Genomic DNA, 21,007 nt, shown 5'->3' with positions numbered 1-21,007 from the left:
GCCCTTCCTGCGCAGCCCTTTATGTTTTTTCCCCTAGTGATAGTAGTACCAATGTATATGAAAAACCAATTTTTCTTTTTTTTTTTTTAAAAAAATGGTGTCATCAAACTACCAACTAAACACGAGTATGACCATAACATTTCCTAATATCAAGATAGAAAAATATAAATATTTTCCCAATATTTTTCAATTGTAATTTTTTTTTGAGAGGTTTTTTCAATTTTAGTTAGATATTAATATTTGAATGGAATCTAATCTATTAGTAATTGTTCTATCTTTTATCTTTTAGCTTATTTTTAGATTAACCTTCACAAGCCCATGATCTAGCTATTAAACCTAAAAACTGGGGATAATTTTTCTCAACTATTTTATGTTGTCCACTCCCAGTCTCCCAACTTAAATAATTCAAACTTGAGGGGAATTCCTCAAAAAAAAAAAGAAAAAAAAAAAAAGAGAGAGAACCGAATATCCACAGCACATTGTCAACCCCAGCCATGCACACTGATATATTCCTTAACTTACTTGATAAAGTAATCATCCATCCGTTGACTTTGACTCACTCTGTAAATCCATACCACTTGCCATTATCATCCCAATTAGCTGTCGTTTAGAACTGCTTAGACTTTGCAACACTCACGTCTAGTTGGGGCCCACTTTCGCTCCTCCTTTTTAAGCCCACCAAACAAACTAACAAATACCTTTCCAATTACATATCTTTCGCCAAATATCCCGGATTTTCGAGATAATTGAGATTTCTGATAATTGGGTTTTTCTCTGAATTTGATTTGAACAAGTGGGTCATCAATGGAATTGCAAAACGTTGGTATTGCGAGATGTGGGAAGTGGATCAAAAGGCCAGAAAATGTCAATTTTGTGATTCTAGGAAAGTCTTATAAATCTTCTTCTGCGAAATCAAAGCTCGAGATTTTTTCATTTGATCCTAAAACTACTACTCTCGAATCTTCTCCACTGGTACTTTACTCATTATAGAAAGTTATATTATGAATTTATGCCTTATGGGTTAGAATATATGGCCAAATTTTGTGAGATTTTGACGCATGTATAAAAGTAGATGGGATATTTATTGTGTCACATAGTTCCGTTTCTTTTATTGTTTTATTTGTCATCGAAACGATTTTTTATGAGGGTTCATGTTAGTAGACGTTTAAGACTTTATTGTTGTTGTTGTAATATGTTGCTGGTAATATGACGAGAAAATTAAATTTTCTGACTGATTTTTGGAACTTGAAATTGTGGTTTGTTTACAGACTGAACAGGAAATTGAAGATGGAGAGCCAGTGAGCATTGCGGTGCACCCTAATGGGGATCAAATCATTTGTGCTACTTCCTCTGGTGACTGCAAGTTAGTCTATCTTTCTTTTTCTAATCATACCTAGAAAATTTGTTTGTCTTGGAATCTATAATATTTGCTGTGTATGTTGCCTTAATGCATTTCTAGAAGAATGATACCTGTATCGGTTATGACCTCCGAGTATGTTAATTAGTTAGTAGCATTTGAAATTCATGAATAGTTACTGCGTAATTTTTATTCATTACTCAAGCTTGGCTGAAATAATTGTCCTAGCCCTCTCTAGAGGATGTTGCTCAAATCGACTTAGAGTATGTTCGGAATGGGGAATTTGGAGGGGAAGGGGGGGGGGGGGGGTTCGTTATCTTTTGTTTGGATATATAATGAGAGAAGTGAATTTCCATTGAAAAAGAAATTCAGATGACACATAAATTCAAATATATATACATTGAGGTTTAAGTTCATATGAGAACCACCCTTAGTGAGAACCACCAATTTTACCTTATTTTACGAACTTTTTTCTCATTTCACAATGTTTTTGCTCATTTTATGTTTTGCTTATGTTATGTTTTTACTCATTCAACATATTTATGCTCATTTCGCAACGTTTTTGCTCATTTTACATTTTTTTCGTTTAACTTTTTAGGTACATTTTACTCATTTTACAATTTTGTTCATTTAATATTTTCTACTTATTTTATATTTTTGCTCACTTTTTACTTTTTGGCTCATTTCATGAAGTTTTTGCTCATTCAGGTAGTTCTCACCATAAGAGTTTTCTTATTAGAAAACGGTGGGGAATATATATATACATATATGTATTTATATTTTTCATTGAAATATAAATAATACTCTGTCAAAGTAAATGCAATAGAAAACTGTGGGGTATATTCCAATTAAAAAAGTAGATGTGATTAGAGATAGTGGGTTACATTTATATAAATGGGAGAGTGAGAAGGGCCATAATTTGTAAGTAGTGAGCAGGAGATGTATTAAAATAGAGGTATCATTTCCACAAGAAGTGTAAATAGTATTATGAGATAAATGAAGAGGAGAAATGTAAAAGAGTATTACAAAACAACGGGAGTACTGAAAGAAATTTAATCTATCAAAAAGAAATGTTTTCTTGCATTATTATTCTATGGTTTAACTTTCAATCAAACCATAACAATCCAAGAGTATACAAGATTATTAAAAATGCTAAAATAAAAATTGAAAACCCAATCTGCAATTCAATATGGTAATGAGACAAGGGTAATCTCATAACATCACCTCCAAAAATAAAAGAAAACAGAGAAAATAAAAACTAGAGTAAGCCAAGTGACCGAAAGTACTTTGCGTAGCCAAAAGACCAAAAAGGCTGAGATTGTTTGGCAATCGAACACGGAATTTCAAGCCATGTTTTAAGTTGGTGACAGGAAAATATCGCCAACTAATCTATTACAAATTTATGCTAATAAGACTCCAAAAGAAGAAAAAAACATTATCGATTTTCTGGATCATCGTTGGGCTGTGGCACGCGTAGGCCACCCCCTAGATCTGCCCATGGTTTTAAGAGCACATGTTTGTAAGGCCATGCAGCTGTAAGTTTGTTCATAGGACCTGATTCTTCCATAGCCCAATGCAACACACATTAGATTTTTACATATTAACTGTTGTTCCTCTATGTCCACCAAACTCTGGGAACAAAGTACACAATAGGGGACTCCTTTATGCAAATTTTTTTACAATTGCCCTTATTTTATTGCTTGCACATGATAGAGCTTCCACATATGAGCAGCATAGACTGTTGTTCAGTGTTTGCAGTTGACACCTATCTTCACCTTTTTACTTAGTCTGAAGAAGCATTAACATAATTTTTTTAAAACGCAGGATATTTGAATTATGTGTCCAAGAAACATCTACAAAACTGTTGGCTAAAGAAGCACCATCTCTAGAAGGTGTTGGACTGCAAAATTGTGTAGCTTTTAGCATTGATGGATGCAAACTTGGTATGGGTGGAGAGGTAAGATGTCTAAAATTTTGATTTGAAGAAGGGATTAGAAAAGGGCAAGTTCATGTGGTATTGATTTTTAGTGATGGTTGCTTTTCTTTTCCAACAAAAATAATAAAAAATGATATCTTTTCTTTTTCCGCTGCTTTATTGCACATTTTCCAATTTACTCTGCTCTCATTCAGGATGGGCGTCTCAGAATCTTAGAGTGGCCTAGCATGCGAATAATAATCGATGAACCAGCTGCTCACAAGTCCTTTCGAGATATGGATTTCAGGTGACGATAAATTCCATCTGTTTTATATCCTATTTGGTTCTGAATGAATCCAGAATGAAATGTCTGCACATAGAATACATGTCCTTTCAATAGAAGGTTGTTGCGTAAAGGCACCCCTTGAAATATATTTGCTGCAAAATGGTTGGTGGTTACGTCAAGGACATTGTTGTTATCTCCTCATTCTGAAAAATCATTACTTCCTCTCTCTCCCCTCTGTATCCTTTTTCCTTTCCATAAAGATCGTTGAACTATTATACTTCCTCCACTCCAAAATTAATGCAACACTTGCCTTTGGCACGGAGATATAGAAAGGAGTTGGAAGTAGGGTATTGTGCTAATATTTATGTTAAAATAAGAAGAGAGAAAAGTTGTTTAGTGTGACTGTGTGAGCGTCCCATTTGTGGGTATATCTTTTTTTCCATTTATAGAAGTGTTGCATTAATTAAAGAACTACTCAAAAAGGCAAGTGGTGCAATAATTTTGGAGCGGAGGAAGTATATGGATATCTATGATGTTAGCTGTAACCTTGAATTCAGGATCACTTGGGTGCATCAAATCTTTTTATTATGTCAATACGGTTCTACGAGACTAAGACTTTCTTTCACAAGAAACCGACTAGCTTTATGTGCATGGATATGAGCCCGGGGGATCATACTCTTAATCAATGTTGGTAAAGGTCCTAACTCCTAACTATGTTGTACTTAGACATCTTGTCAGTTGTCATCTATTTTCTCAGTCGTCCCCCTTAACTGAGAAGACATTACACTTGTTCCATATCAGGCTATTAATGTTATTGCTTGAGTCTTAAAACACACAGTGAAATTTTCCATTTCAACTTTGTATATGCATATGCACTTGATTCTGTTTGGAAATCGTTTTCGGGAAGTTGGTTTAATTTGATGAGTATCCAGATTGTGAAAGATGAATCTTCCATTTCTATGAGGTGTTATTCATCATGTATTATGCATTAAATCGAGTATGGATTTATGATTGTAGCCCCTCTGAAGCTGATTTACTGAACTTGGTTCATTTAAAATCTATTGTGGCTGTATTGAACATTATACATTTAAAACCTGGAACGATCTGTTTAACATTGTGCCGTAATCCTTCAGCCTAGACTCTGAGTTCTTAGTCTCAACTTCTACTGATGGTTCAGCAAGAGTTTGGAATGTTAATGAAGGAGTTCCTGTGGCAACCTTGAAACGCAGTGCGGTAAAGATTTCTTGTTTAGTCTTCACGCTTTTCTGTAGTAACTGTGCTGAATTCTAATCCTTGAGTCTTGTGCAGAATGAAAAAATTGAATTATGCTGTTTCTCGAAGGATGGAACTAAACCTTTTGTGTTTTGCACTGTTCAAAGAGGTAAATAAGTTGCTACGTGATGTTGAGTTTTTTTCCCCCTTTAAGAAACAGTTCCTCAAACTAGTGGGAGCTACAATTTTGAAATAATGTTTATCTAAATACAGCAAAGCTTAAACCAATTACTGCTGTTTGGGACATGAGTACTTGGAAAAGGATTGGATACAAGGTACTGCTTGGAAAGCCTGCTTCAGTAATGTCCACCAGCCCAGATGGGAAATATCTTGCGCAGTAAGAACTTTAAACCGTTTGTAGTTTCTTCCATACTTGTAGGTGTGGTTTCTGTACTTTCATATAATGCTTTAAGTCCCAACAATTAATTTAACAGCCACTAGTACTTGTTAGTCTTTAGCTAATTCTTTTAGTGAATTGTTGTTCTTACCATTGCAGTACCATATGATACTGATTTGTCAACATACAAATTAGGGGGTGAAAAATATAATTATTCTTCAAACACTACTTTTTCTTCTTTTTTCAGGGGAAGCAAAGATGGCGATTTCTGTGTAGTTGATGTGAATAACATGAGGATCAGTCACTGGAGTAAAAGGCTGCATCCGGGTACATCTATCGGAGGAGTACTAGAGTTTTGTCCTAGTGAAAGGTAACTTTTCAACAATTATGACTCTGCTTAAGTAGTTGTTGGTAGTATGATAAATTACAATAAGCTGTTTTGCAGTTTATGATTTAGTTGCCTTCTTTCTATCTAGTTCTTCATCTTAATAACACTGCACTACATTGCAGAATCCTGATGAAAATTGGGATTTCATGATCTAGGCACCAAATAGAAAGGTTTTATCTAGAGTATATATTGGGGACATATTATGTGGCAAATCGCTGTCTTCATCGGCTTATGAGATGGTGACAGTGATGGGAACAAGAGACTATGGTGAAGCTATAAAATGTCACTTTGATCTTTCAAACTAACCTAATCAGAATCTTCTGAGGAATAAGCATTGATTTATGGTGTTTTGGCTAGCAATGGTAAAAGGAAAGGGAGAGAAGGATGCTTACTGAAAGGGAGAAGGAAATTGCTTAGTGTTTACTGAAAGGGAAAAGAAATTTGCTTCTTCCATCTCCTTCCCATCCTTTCTCCCAATTGAATTAAACGAAAATGAATCCATCACATTCCCTTTTATTCCTTTCTCTTCATATTCTTTCGTTGTTTACATCTTCGTCTGGATGCTTTTGATCTATAATACTCTTTTCTAAAATGCCCTCCCTTTTTGTTATACTCGCAAACCTGCTCTGTTACCCGTTAATGATGATTGAAGGATTCTGGAAAGTTGTATGGTGAGATTTTTCCCAGCAGCTGGCAACAACCTCCCCGCAATAGCCTGGGAACTGAAGTTCCTTAGCATGACAAAAAGCTGGGCATTTTTGAAATAATTGTCAGTTTATGGCTTCAAATCTTCTCCTAATTTTGGTGCAACAGTTGCTACTGCTGTGCGCTTCTTTGAATTTCTTGTTCTTATCTATAGTGTGAAAACATGCCTCAAAATTCTTGCTTAAAAAGACCTTTTTTAGAATCCCTTCTTTTACTAGCAGAAGAATAATGTTACGGCCTATGAGCTGCCTTGCATTTGGGATGTGAGTTGAAATGTGTTTCTGACATTTATATTGACAGGGTTGTACTTACAACTACTGAAGAATGGGGAACTAAGGTGACTAAGCTAACTGTTCCTGCAGATTGGAAAGGTTCTAATTTCTATCTTGAATGCATTACAACCTTCTTTTTATGTTTGAGGAGTGTAACTACTTACAATCATGTGTTTTGTTTTTGCAGATTGGCAGATCTATACACTGCTGCTGATTTTGCTTTTGGCTTCTGCAGTAGCCTTCTATATATTCTATGTGTATTCTGATTCATTTTGGCAGGTGCCTGGCACAACTCAGCACTCTAGACCAAAATTCGATACGCTTATAGGAGATCCACAATCTGAGGATCCATTTGGCCCGTTGGATCTGTAATTACTTGATTTTGAGTTGCATAGACCTTACAGTCATAACCAGGTTGAACCAACTTCTGCAGTTTTATTGATGAGGTTACACTTTACACTGCTCTCCTTACTCTGCAGTTGACTGATTGAGGCAAGATAGCAAAGTTGATATCTGATTTTAGCGGTGTATATTTTTATTTCTATTTCATTGTTTTTAAGTGTTTAACGTCCTTTTTTTTTTCCGTGGACTACATACAATGTATTGATTCTGAGTTAGTATCTTTTGGTGCAAATTTGTTTCTTAGTTGGGAATAAGAGCTGAGACATTTTGTGACTGATAAGCTATTTCAAAAGAAATGGTATTATGTATGATGCGTCGTCTTAGTCTTATACGCTCTCGCGTGTGCCTATATTTATCCGATTTATTAAGACTATGTTTTATTAAAGCAAATTTAATCTAGTTTATGTGAATATTCTTTATACTTCATTCGTTCTGTTTTAAATAAAATATTGGGTGTAATGACATTATTTATTGATCAATTTTGACTTCAATATATCGACATTATATAAAGAAAAAACATATTCAAGTGGATCTTGCTAGATTCGTCTTGATGCATATTATCAAATTATAATTTTTTATATCTTTTTACGTGTGCACAATTAAAGATATCTATCTATACAAAAAAAATATTAAAAGGCTTGCGTGATAATGTATACATGCCACGTGGCACCTCTGTTTCTCCATTAGAATTGTCCAATCTGTACATAATTCATGTCAATTAACAAAAGTAAAATTAGCTTGCAACAAGATTTGAACTCGTGACCTCTTGCTATTATACATGACACAATTACCATTTCAACCAACTTTTAATCATGCTTAAAGTGTCCATATTATTATATTTGTACCTTTCAAATGTTGAGTTTTTTTTAAATATATTTTTAATGGAAATGAAAAAAAATAAATATCAAGTTCGGAAAACAGTACCAACCCGGAGCAACACCCGGGCCCAAATAGTTAATGATTAAATAAGCGTGTTGGGTTGCGTGAAAAAACAAATGTTTCATTTAAAACAGAACGGAGGAAGTATGAGAAAACTTTATAATATTCTTTTTTAGCTAATATCTAATCCATTTTGGTAAAATTATAATTTTTTTTCTTACGAGACCAAATTTTAAAAGGATTACATTTTGAGGAAAAAAGTATTTGATAATAGTAATATGATAATAGTTGAATTATACACCATCAGAACACTTGTTAGGGAACATATTTTAAAGTGATAAATTGTAGTGTAGCTATCAAATGTTGTATTATTGAAAAGTAAATATGACGGATATCTTTTTATTTAAAAAAAAAGTTGGGTATTTTTTATTGATAAAACATGAATAAAAGTACAAGAAAACTAATATAATAATTATGTGATCATGCTAAAAATAGAAGTGATTATTCATAAGTATAAATTATACGAGATTATTTTTAAGAAGATATACAAGAGTCTGGAATATTCATATCAATTATTTGGATAAAATGTCATTCTTTTAATTTATTAATTTTTAGAGAGCATTTGTAGGGTACCCTGCTTTAGTATTACTTAAAACACTAGTGGAAAAATGAAGAAGGGTTGCGCTGAAAAAGGCCTGTAGGGCTGCGCTTTTTGACAGCAGCCCTTTCAATAGCAGCCCTTCACATTTTTAGTAGGGTTGCGCTATAAAAGCGCAGCCCTTCACTGTGAAGGGCTGCGCTTTTTAGGTAAAAGCGCAGCCCTTCATAGCTAGAAGGGCTGCGCTTTTTAGGTAAAAGTGCAGCCCTTCATGGCTAGAAGGGTTGCGCTTTTACCTAAAACGCGCAGCCCTTCCTACCAAAAAAAAAATAAAAAAAATTTTTTTTTGACATTTTTTACTCATAATCTCACATTTTCTGAAATTATACAGAAGAGAAGAGAAATGAAACAAAAATAAACCCAAAAAAAAAAAAAAAAAAAAAAGAACGAAACGAAAATGAAAAAAAGGAACAAAAACTAATATACAGAAGTTATAGATATGAAAATACAAATTAATCAAAACGAATATGAAAATACAAGAACATTAATCAAAACAAAGAGAAGTATACAAGAACATTAAATCAAAACAAAGAGAAATATACAAGAACATTAATCAAAACAAAGAGAAGTATACAAGACCTATAGATCTGAAAATACAAGAACTACCTCCAAACATTAATCTAATAATGTTTAAATACATAAAACAAAACCCTAATACATAATTAAGGAAAAAAAAATTCGGAAAAACTTAAAATGGCTATTTGGAGGCTTAAACGAACTCGGATGGCTTAAAAAACCTAAACATCACAGCTTAGAGGTGAGTTTGACTCGTTGGGCCGTTCCGCTTCCGAAAGTATCACAATAGGCAATCGGACTACGTCGGCATGATTCGTGCAAATCATTTCAGGCTTTTTGTCGCGTTTGTCGCATTTTCTGGGAGTTTTTGAGAGAGAAGAGAGAATGAGGAAAGGGAGGAGGGTCGTGAGAGAGGAGAGAGAAGGAGGAAAATGGATGAGGGACGTGAGAGAGGAGAGAGAAGGAGGGATAATATATCTGAAGACCACTCAATATTTCAAAGCCCGCGATTTTTTTATTTCAAATTCTTTTAAGAAGGGCTGCGCTTTTCTTCAAAAGCGCAACCCTACTTAGTCAGAAGGGCTGCGCTTTTTATAAAAGCGCAGCCCTTCACATAGTAGGGTTGCGCTTGTAGAAAAAGCGCAGCCCTTCTGAAGTAAGAAGGGCTGCGCTTTTTCTACAAGCGCAACCCTTCACTCTGAAGGGCTGCACTTTTTTCTAAAAGCGCAACCCTTCTGTTATGTAGGGCTGCGCTTTTGTACAAAAGCGATAAAAGTCGCAGCCCTTCCTTTTTTTTCCCCTAGTGAAAGAAAATGAAACGTGATTTTATAGTCACAGCCAGTACAAAATCTCAAAATTTAAAATGGCGGTAACTTTTTTTTTAAATAGAACCTATTAAGCTTAAATGTGACTCATGGTTAAAAATTGATTTTTTTACTTTTTTTTAGGGAAAAGAGGTAGTGTATTAATTTAGGGACAACGTGTCCATAAGCACATAAGGAGATACAACACTAGGACAATGATTTACCTAGTATTGCTCATAACCAAAAGACACTACTCTAGCAAGATGGTGGGCAACATAATTACTACCTCTTTTAACATGAGAAAAATTAACAAAAAGGAAATCAAAACAGAGAAAATAATGTCCCCAATGAAAACATCCAAATCCGAATAGTAGATAGTCGTTTGGAGACGCAAGAGATAATGACTTAAGAATCAGATTCAATGATGATCTTCGACAAACCTTTCTTTTTGGCCCAGCACACAACCATATGGATAACTTTTGCCTCTGCTACATCAGGTGGCCACCAAGCTCTAATGCGTCGAGCAACCAAAAAAAGCACCTTACCTTCCTTGTCCCTCGCCACTGCACTCAAACCGACCCACCCTTCCTCATTCAATGTTGCATCTGTGTTAATTTTCACCAAATCATCAGGTGGACTACATTAATGATTTGGACTCGGCAGATGTGGTCTACACAACCCAACATAGACCACAATCTTTAATATCAATAGTAATTTTCACCAAAATTCCTCTCTTTTTTACTCTAAATGACCCTTTTACCTCTAGGAATGACTCCTTCCTCCTAAGGCTAAAAGTGACTCCTTTAATTTTAAAATGACCTCTTTTAGGCGATCTTATAAAGATTTTTGATTTCTTACTAGATGCATCATATTGAATTTTTACATTATTAACATAGTAATTTTGGCCATCTTTAATTACTAATATGTACAAATACATCATTATTTTTGTTGTTATCGATTTATTGCCAATCTATATTTTTTAAACGATTTCTTTTACAATTTTTACGGATATCTAATCAAACATATTAATGGTCAAAGTTGTACATTGAGAAGTATACTCGGTTAATTTAATGCATCTATTAAAAGCTTGTTTGGTTGCATGTAAGAGTTAATATTTTCCTTGAAGTTTCATTTCCTAGGAGGTGGTCAAAGTTATTTAGTTTATCATGAAAAGTTCTAGTTAGCTAAGGGGGTAAGTGACTTCCTCCATTTAGTAGGAAGTAGAACTCCTACATTTTTATCAAGCAAACAACTTTATCTTATCTTAATACAATTTCTAAAAAATTCTACTTCCTATTCTGAACTACTAAACATGGCCCCAAAATTACTTAAAATCGTTCCAATTCCACCAAACATTTCCAACCCCTTCCTTTTTTCTTTCTTTTCCCAAACCACCACCTCCTGCCACAACCAGCCCACCGCCACCTCGTCAACCACCTATATTTCGAAAAAAAATTAGGAGTTTGGCCAGGACGTTCGACCCATGACTTAAACGTCTGACCTGAACGTTCGAGCCATGAATTGAATGATTCTATGTAATTTTGTGACTATGTTTAATAATCTTCTTCCTATGAGTTATTATGTCAACGAAACAATCTTTAAAAAGGAAATTTTCAATTATCATTGACATGTGTCCAGACTCTATATACTACAAATCGTGATCTTGACGTTGAATCTACTCTTAAACACACATTGGTACTTGTAAACACTAACCGACTAAGATAAATAATGTGGGCAAGAAGGGCATAGCAGCCAAAATTCTGGGCCTCACCAGTTTAGTCCTCATCTTAGTGAACATTCCCCTCCCAGAAAAAGGTAAATAACAAACAAACCGACATACAAACGGTAATGACTAGTGAATTCTCACCGTCAATTGCTAAAGGTTTCGTCTACCTCTAGTTAATTTTTTGGCCACTCAATATACGTGGACAAGATTTGATTTCAGATTTTGGTTATCATTTTTATACATATTAATAATATTTATATAAGGGTCTTGTTTGGTTGACAAAATAAATTATGGAAAGTGCAAATTCTTAGGAAGTAAAAGTATATGAAGTTGTTTGGTTGACAAAATCATGGGAATTTGCACTTTCTAGGAAGTTCTACTTCCTCTAAAATGGAGGAAGTTACTTACCTAGGCCCCCCTAGGTAAGTAGAACTTCCCATAGGAAGTTCAACTTTCCATTATCAACCAAACACAATTTTACACTTCCTAGGAATTTCAAATATATGGGAAAAACAACTTCCTAGGAAGTATGACTTCCTATATACAACCAAACAAGGCCTAAATATATTAAAAGACTTGTGAAAAAAAAGCTTTTCCACTCTCATTTCTCACTTAAAAGGAAAATGTAAAATGTAAGGTATTGAATTGAAATGAAAAGTAAAAATTTAACCATCAATACACTATGACTTTATTTCTAATGTTTCAAATAAATATGATGATGTCTTGTAATAATTATAATTAACTAAAAAGGCTTAAACAATTATATAGATATCTAACACTCTTATTACGTAACTTACAAGAGAATATTGATATCACATTTTTTTAAGGTATTATTTTCAAACTCAAAACTTTCAATATTCTTTTACTTATCACGTCATGACGTGAATTTTTCAATTTCTTAATGGACAAAAAATACGAAGAGTAGCAAAAAATAAATTATGAAATTCAAAAATAATAACATATTTGTTTATCATAACTGACCCGAGGCATCGTCCGGGCAAAAAAAAACTAGTAAATATATTAAAAGGCGTTCCTAAACAAGGAATTGTGATACGTAGCGCTTTCCATAGCGAGTTTAAGTTCATGTAATCCATGTACAATAAAAAAGATTGGAAATTACATAGTATATGTTTTAATCTCGTGACCTCAAGTTCATATACTAAATTTTTTTACCACTAGACCAAGTTGTATTTAGTGTTATCATTTTAAAATATAATATTAATAAATGTAATTTTTTCTTACCCGGAGCATAGTCCGGGCCTAATATTTAGTTCAATATTCATAAATTGCACCACATTCTTCTAACTTCTAATAGGTTTGAGGAAAAAAACGACGGTCTATTTATTGTGTTAATATTGTTCATTCCTTTTCTATGTTTTCATCTTAAAAAATATTACTATCCACTACAATTTGGAGAATTTAATTTTAATAATCAAACCTTTGACCGATTTGCTGAAAGACATCCTTTGGCCCATAGTCTCATAGGGGGTCTATGTTCCGACCCCCAGGGGGAGTCTCTTAGCCGACTGAGGGGGTCTTTGCTCTCTCGGATGCTCATTCCCCTAGATTGAGGGTTGAATGAGTCCAGATCTTTGCATCCGAGAGGCTCATTCCCTTGCCTCAACCTGAGACTGAAAGTGAAATTGGAGGGTCTCCCATTTTATAAAGTGACCATCATGATCCTTGTGTCGTTTTATGTTTTGGTTCAGCTGGTCCACTATCCTTTGAAGATTAGTAAGCAAAGGGGGTTGTGGATAAGGGGTCCCGCTGGTTGAGGCTGGGGCCATGTCTGACTAAGGCATGGGCTCTCATCCTCTTGAGAGTGGAAGGTCTTGACAGTAGGTGTTGTGAGAAGGTGGACTAGGAATTAACTGAGGAGCTTTACCATTTCGCCGATTGGTGTCATTTTCGCTCTTGGTTGTGGCTTGAGATTGTTGTATCCCCACAGTCAGCGCCAAACTATTTTTTTCAAGGAAACTTCAATCAAGGATGAAAGAGATGGACTTAATAGTTTAGAGAGATGCGAGAGAATCCTAGAGAGAGAAACCACCACCAAAACACAAACCCATGGATTACAGTCACAAACCGAAAACACATAAACCCCCCTACTTCATCCTCTAGAACATGCTTCATAGACTCTTTGCCCATAGACATTTCAATCAACGATCTAGAAAGAATCTTTTACCGATATGGAACCATATCAAACATCTTTATCCCCCCAAAAATGAGACCGAGAAGAAAACTCAGATATGCCTTCATCCAGTTCTCTCATCCAAAATCGCTTCAACTGGCCATCCAACATGAAAATGGAGTCAGAATTGGAAACAACAGAATCTCAGTTATGCCCGCAAAACTTGACTATCCTTCACCTAGCAAAACATACCCTCACCCAAATTTAAAACCCCAACCAAACCAACACGCACCAGCCAAGCACACCCCCTGCAACCACCAAAAATCACAAATGAGAGACCATAGATCATATAAAGAAGTATCACTCAACCAAAACCAAAACCCATGAACCCAAACCAATCAAAACTCCACACCACCAAACGAAAACAACCAATCGACAAAAAACCCGAAACTACAAGCTATTCCCCCTCAAGAGGTAGATCCAAAACCGGACTGCTTCATGTTTCAACCATGTTTAATGAAAAAGATGAGCGCGAGAATTCTTAGTGAAGATACGGAAAGAGTGCGAGATGAAATTTTCACTCATAAAATGGATGGAGAAGAATTCATAGCGTTAAAAGGTCAAACAGGATCTGAAAAAGCCAATCAGTTTGAAAGAAGCGTAATAGGATTCGCCTCCTCTTCTATGTCATCCAACCAGATTCTGGACCAAATTATTGCAGAGGGAGTCTTAGGCATATCAATCCATCCCATGGGTGGTATGCTCCACATGATCACATTTGAGTCAACTGAAGATAAAAAAGCAATGATAGATAGCAAATGGCTCGAAACATGGTTCATGGAACTTAGAGACGTTACGAGGTCCTGTTCATCATTGTGGAAAGAGACCTGGATCAAAGTCTATGGTGTCCCCTTGGGCGGATGGAATTACAACAACTTTTACAACATTGGAAACATATTTGGAAGGGTTTTATCAGTTGACTACTCTGGATTCGAATGCGCAAAAATCCTAATAATCACAGACTGCTTGTTCATCATAAATTGCAACATGCTATTAGAACTTGAGGGAAACATGGCAAAAGTATGGATAACAAAAGACATCAAAACAATTTACGTCAAAGAAGATGCAGTATGTCAGAAAAATCCTTTCCTAAGTTCTGACGAAGAAGATGAAAAGGAGAAAGGTGCAGAAAGTGCAGATGACGTGGAAATACAAAATTTGGATGACGTGGAAGTTCAAGAAGAAGAAGAAGGGACACAAAATAAAGGCGGCTCATCTCCCATCATTGAAACGACCAAGGGTGCACTTTCCAATGTCATGATCCCTTGGCCCCATAAAAACACTGGAGACAATGAAAAGACTCCTATTATGAACCAATCACAAACTGAAGTCGCACCTAAACATGTGGTGAATTCCAATGAAAACCCATGCAATCTAATTAATGATTGCTTCTCGCCCAAAAAGAGCCAAACTGAACCTGGTCCTATCATTTCCCCCAATAAAAGCACTCCCTCAAAAATATCCCAAACAACATCCAGCAATCTCGGAGACTTTGGGCCAGGCCCAATCATCAATACCCACCTCACTTTTCACCTGCCAAATAAAATTCCTTCCCCCACATCAATCTCGCACCCAACAAGTCAATCCCCTATTAAAACATCTAATAGATTCGGCCCACTTCTAAAATCCAATAAATCCTCCTCAGCATCATCTCTATCCTCTGGCCCTATGTTCCCTCCTGGCTTTGAAGACTCAATTCTTCCCAACCTCAAGAAAGCCCATGCGCAAAAAAGACAAAAAAAGCTTCTAAGGAAAAATAAAAAACTGAAACTTCAACCAGACCCATACCTCTTACTCCTTGCTCAACCTGGTGAACTAACTGCCGCAAGTGTTCTCAGCATAGCCTCCGAACTTGGCTTCACGTACAACGGGAACTTAGATAACCTCCACTCCTTGATCTCGGATATCCTTTCTAACCACAAAAAAGACTGGACCCCATCCAACATCTAATCCTTCATCCATTCATCAAACCTGTCCAAATGTTAGCCTTTTCATGGAATTGCAGAGGCCTCGGGGCAAAGACCAAACGCACCCAGACAAGAAAACACATAACCATGCACAACCCTTCTTTCATCTGCCTCCAAGAATCCAAACTACCCCAAACCTCTCCTGCTATCATCAAATCACTTTGCCCAAATTCCGATTATGAATGGATAGACTCCCCCTCATTAGGGCACTAAGGAGGTTTAATTTTATTATGGAAAAAACTTTTCTTCCATCAAGAAGCATCAGAAATAGATAGAAACTTCATTGCAATATGGGGTACCATCCCTTGCCTCGAGCTAAGGTGCATGATCATCAACATATATAACCCGTGTCATGTAGATGGCAGGGCAATTGTATGGAAGAAAATTATTGATCTTTGGAGTAACACAAACCTTCCCACCCTCATCATAGGGGATTTCAACGAGGTTCTCAAGGCCTCTGAAAGAGGCAGTCATATTATATCCTCCTCAGGAGTGAATGACTTCCAAAACTTCATCCAACATATGCAACTCATGGAGGCTCCCTCTACAAATAACCCAAACTCATTCACTTGGTTCCATGTAAACTCTAAAAGCAAGCTTGACAGATGCTTTCTAAACCCTGAATGGATCTAAAAACTCCCTTACCTTTCTTCCTCTATCCTTGGTAGAACCATATCAGACCATTGCCCAATCATAATCCAATACACATCAACCAATTGGGGGCCCAAACCTTTCCGCTTCATAAATGCCTGGCTTACCCATCCACAACTCCTACCTCTTATAAAAAAAGACATGGCAAAACCAAGCAGATTCACCTATCCCACAGAAACTCAAAATCCTCAAAGAGGAACTGAAATCATGGAATAAAAACACATTCGGACTCATTGACTCCCAAATCCGAAACCTAGAAGAAACCATCAGTGCCATAGACTTAATTGCAAATGAAAGAGTTTTATCCGAAACTGAGATTGCAAAAAGAAAAGAAGCTCAATTAGATTTATGGCTATGGCTAAAGAGAAAAGAAGCATACTGGGCACAAAATTCACGTGCAAAATGGTTAAAGGAGGGGGATAAAAACACCAAATTTTTCCATACCATCGCCTCCATGAGAAAAAGAAAAAATTCCATTACTTGCTTATCTATTGATAACACTAACATAATTGATCCTGCAGGTATCAAAAAGGAAGCTGTTAATTATTTCAGGAAAACATTCTCAGAGGAAGTAAAACTCCGCCCGCATTTTGAAGGACTCAACTTCAAACAACTCACATCTGTACAATCCTCGAAGCTAATCGCCCCATTCAGTAGGGAGGAAATCGATAGTGCTGTATCATCATGTGACAATGACAAAGCCCCGGGACCAGATGGATTTAACTTCCATTTTATCAAAGCAGCATGGGAGGTTATTAGAGAAGATATGTACGACATTATCCGGAAATTCTGGGCAACATCACAACTGCCAAAAGGGTGCAATACAGCCTTCATAGCCCTGATCGCCAAAGTAGACTCTCCAATGGGATTCAAAGATTACAGGCCCATTAGCATGGTGGGCTGTATCTACAAAATTGTCGCAAAACTTCTGGCCAGGAGACTACAACAGGTGATTGATCATTTAATTGGGCCTTCACAGTCAGCTTTTATAAAAGGCAGACAAATCTTGGACGGAGCATTGATAGCAGGAGAGCTCATTGAGTCTTGCAAAAGGAAGAAAATCAAAGCCATAGTTCTAAAACTCGACTTTCAGAAAGCATTCGATAGTGTGTCATGGGGATATTTAGACTGGATCCTTGAACAGATGGCATTCCCAGATCGATGGCGCCAATGGATGAAATCATGTGTAATGTCAGCCGCCGCATCCATCCTAATAAATGGATCTCCAACTCCTCCAATCAAGCTTCACAAAGGGCTACGCCAAGGCGACCCCCTCTCTCCTTTTTTATTCAATTTGATAGTGGAATCACTGAGTCTACTTATCACAAAAGGAGAAGATCAAGGTCTCTGGGAAGGCATTAAGATTCGGTCAAACGGATCGTCGATATCACATCTGCAATATGCAGATGACATGATCATTTTCAGCCCCCCGGAACAGCATTCTCTCTTAAACATAAAAAAGGCGTTGGTCCTCTTCCATGCTGCGTCTGGACTTCGGGTTAATTTCCACAAAAGTGCCCTTTATGGATTGAACTTAGAAGAGGCCTGGATATCAAAAACTGCCTCGATGCTTCAATGCAAGATTGGTTCGTGGCCTTTCTCTTACCTGGGTCTCCCAATAGGGGGGAGTATGTCAAGAATCAGTGCTTGGGACTCAATCATAGCGCGAATGAGAAGCAAATTAGCCTCTTGGAAAGGGAGGTTACTATCACTAGGAGGTCGTATAACACTCATCAAATCCTCGCTCAGCAGCCTACCAATTTATTTCATGTCGCTGTTCAAAATACCTGTTGGGGTGGCCGAAAAAATTATCAAACTGCAGAGAGACTTCTTGTGGAATGGTTCAAGCGATAAACGCGCGCTCCCCTTGATAGCATGGGATAAATTACAGATGCCAAAGTCTCTTGGAGGGCTTGGGCTCGGAAACATTTATCATCGAAATATCGCCTTATTATTCAAATGGATATGGCGATATTTCAACGATCCCAAGGCCCTATGGCGAGGCCTTATATCTGAAAAATATGGATATTCTCCCCATCTATCCATCGCAGACCTCTCTGGACCAGCAAAAGGAGGCCCATGGAAATCCATTTGTGATGCGGTCCTTAATCATCAAGCTGCAAAACACTTCATCAGCACCAAAGTCCGAATAATGGTAGGCAATGGAAAATCCACAAAGTTTTGGACAGACATTTGGATCGGATCAGTTCCACTTAAATCTCTTTTTCCTAGACTCTTCTCCATTTCTGTCAATAACTTCGCAACTGTTGCCTCGATGGGAGTATGGGATGGTCACTTATGGGTTTGGACCTTTTCATGGGCAAGGGTGCTAAGGCCTCGAGATTTAGCCGAAAAAAAGGAGCTTCTAAAACTGCTATCCATTGTCTCAATTGATATGTCTAGCGACGACATAATGGTGTGGACTCCGCAAAAAACCGGTGAGTTCTCTGTGAAATCTGTAACATTTGAGCTAGCTAAATGTTCTCACTTGGCCTCTCTTGATGTAATTAAAGGAGTGTGGAAAGGATTAGTTCCACCAAGGGTGGAAATATTTGGATGGCTAGCAATCCTGGGGAAGATTAATGCAAAAGCTAAACTAGTCCGAATGGGAGTGATCCCTCTCGCGGACTCGTACTGTACATTTTGTGGAGACCATCTTGAAACAAGTAATCACTTGCTTCTCTCATGCTCATTTTCATGGCAATTGTGGAGTTGGTGGCTGGAGATTTGGAATGTTAAATGGGTCATCCCTCACTCTCTAAAAGACATGTTCATTCAATGGAATATAAAAGGCAAAGGGGAATTTCTTTCGAAAGTCTGGCATGCTGTCTTCTATATTATTTCATGGTCTCTCTGGAAGGAGAGAAATGATCGAGCCTTCAATAATAAATCATCCTCTGTCTCAGCTATTCAAGACTTAGTTCTCCTTAGACTAAGTTGGTGGATTGGTGGATGGAATTCAAAATTCCCCTACTCTCACTCGGATATCAGTCGTAATCCAAAATGTCTCATGTGGCATGACTCATCTCTTCACTCACTCCCCAAAACCTTAAAACATCTACCCTCTATTTGGTCACCTCCAAAAACCGAAACCTTGAAATGGAATGTGGACGCGTCTTATGATCCAATACTTAACCAAGCAGCAGTGGGAGGAGTGCTCCGAGATGAAACCGGGATCTTTCTTTGCATATTCTCATCCCCAATCCCCCCATGGAGATCAATAGTGCTGAAATTTATGCTATCTTTAGAGCCATCAAGATTTCGCTTGCCACCCCTTCCATAAAAAGCAGGGCTATCATAATTGAATCGGATTCAAAAAATGCAGTGCAATGGGTGAAGCAAGACTCGGGTGGTCCATGGAACCTTGGTTTCATCTTGAACTTCATTCGGGCAGCAAGGAAAAGAGATCTCAACCTCACAATTGTCCACAAAGGCAGAGAATCAAACAATGTGGCTGATGCTCTCGCAAAACAAGGGCTTAGAAGGATGGATGATTTTCTAGCATGGTGTTGATATCAATGTTTTGGATAAGTTTTTAAGCCCATTTATTATTTGGCAGATTCTCTTGTAACTGCTAAAAGCCTTCTGGCTCGCATAAATAAAAATACAAAACCAAAATTATTAAAAAAAAAAAGGATGAAAGAGATGACAACTAGATGCTGAGAGGGTATGAGAGCTCCGATAGGTCCAATCGCCGTTAAACCTGCAAAGTATGATGAAAAACTACCCTAGGGGTTTTTTCGAAAACGCCCTTTAACACTTAAATCAGTAATAGAGAATATAGAGAAAGTAGTAATTGTAAAGAGAGATGCTCTAACTTTTTAGGTGAGAATTGAATATGTACCTTTTGAATGATGGGATGGGACAACCACTATTTATAGTGGTTGAGAATTCCAATAAATGAAGTTATTTGAGTCAACTACAGCTAGTAGAGGGTTGATTACCCTAGAAGTAGGGTATTTTAGGAATTTTGTTAGAAATGGGCTAGTCCATGAGATGGGACAAACAATAAACATTTATTAGTAATGTACTCCCTCCATTTTGACTTGTAAATCGTCAAATCATAACTTTGACTATTAATGTATCTAATTACACACTACTTGTATAAAAAAATTGATATCATAAAGATATACATCTAGACAAATTTAATGACTTCTTGTATACTAACATTGGGTTATATATGAAAGTGAGGTATAATTTAGTGGTTAAAATGTCTCTCTCAATTCCAAGAGGTCATGAGTTCAATTCTCACCCTTAATAAGTCAATATCTCATTTACTCCCCCAACTTGTCAAGGTTAAACAAATAGAACATTAGGTTATATATATGAACATTAGGTTATATATATGAAAAAAAATATGATCAAAATAAAATATACTTCCTCCGTTTCGAAGTAAATACAACAAATGCACCTTTTCATAATCACACTTTTCACTTTGACTAAGAATCGTGATTTATACATAATGAAAAACATAGTCAAGTGTGATCTTGCTAGATTCGTCTCGTGACATAATTTCATAAAATGTAATTTTATAATTTTTAAATATATGTAATTATAGATATTTATGGTCAAAATAATGCCTCGAGATGCGTAAAAGTGTATTTGTTGCATGTAATTGGTAGCGGATGAAGTATAAATAATGCTAAAGTCAAAATGAAGCATCGGTTTAGAAACCGAGAGAG

General features: G+C 36.5%; 1 protein-coding gene across 1 annotated transcript; it reads left to right on the top strand.

Moving 5' to 3' along the window:
• Window positions 1-373: 373 nt before the first annotated feature.
• LOC104882907 (SEC12-like protein 1) lies at window positions 374-7,263 on the top strand. Its single transcript, XM_010667323.4, has 10 exons — window positions 374-972; window positions 1,269-1,363; window positions 3,182-3,314; window positions 3,488-3,579; window positions 4,692-4,791; window positions 4,867-4,939; window positions 5,044-5,167; window positions 5,415-5,537; window positions 6,561-6,631; window positions 6,720-7,263. Exons 1-10 carry the CDS (start codon window positions 805-807, stop codon window positions 6,902-6,904), a joined length of 1,164 nt encoding a protein of 387 aa, XP_010665625.1. The 5' UTR covers window positions 374-804; the 3' UTR covers window positions 6,905-7,263.
• The last annotated feature ends 13,744 nt before the right edge of the window (window positions 7,264-21,007 follow it).

The sequence above is a fragment of the Beta vulgaris genome, chromosome 8, assembly GCF_026745355.1.
Source record: "Beta vulgaris subsp. vulgaris cultivar EL10 chromosome 8, EL10.2, whole genome shotgun sequence".
Lineage (NCBI taxonomy): Eukaryota > Viridiplantae > Streptophyta > Magnoliopsida > Caryophyllales > Amaranthaceae > Beta > Beta vulgaris.
This window is presented reverse-complemented; position numbering and strand designations above follow the sequence as displayed.

What these genes read in the sequence shown, in the direction of transcription:
- LOC104882907 (XM_010667323.4), top strand. Translation starts at nt 805, where the DNA reads ATGGAATTGCAAAACGTTGGTATTGCGAGATGTGGGAAGTGGATCAAA. An exon ending in TTTCGAGATATGGATTTCAG is followed by an intron (nt 3,580 to 4,691) that starts GTGACGATAAAT and finishes GTAATCCTTCAG; the next exon opens with CCTAGACTCTGAGTTCTTAG. An exon ending in GAGTTTTGTCCTAGTGAAAG is followed by an intron (nt 5,538 to 6,560) that starts GTAACTTTTCAA and finishes TTATATTGACAG; the next exon opens with GGTTGTACTTACAACTACTG.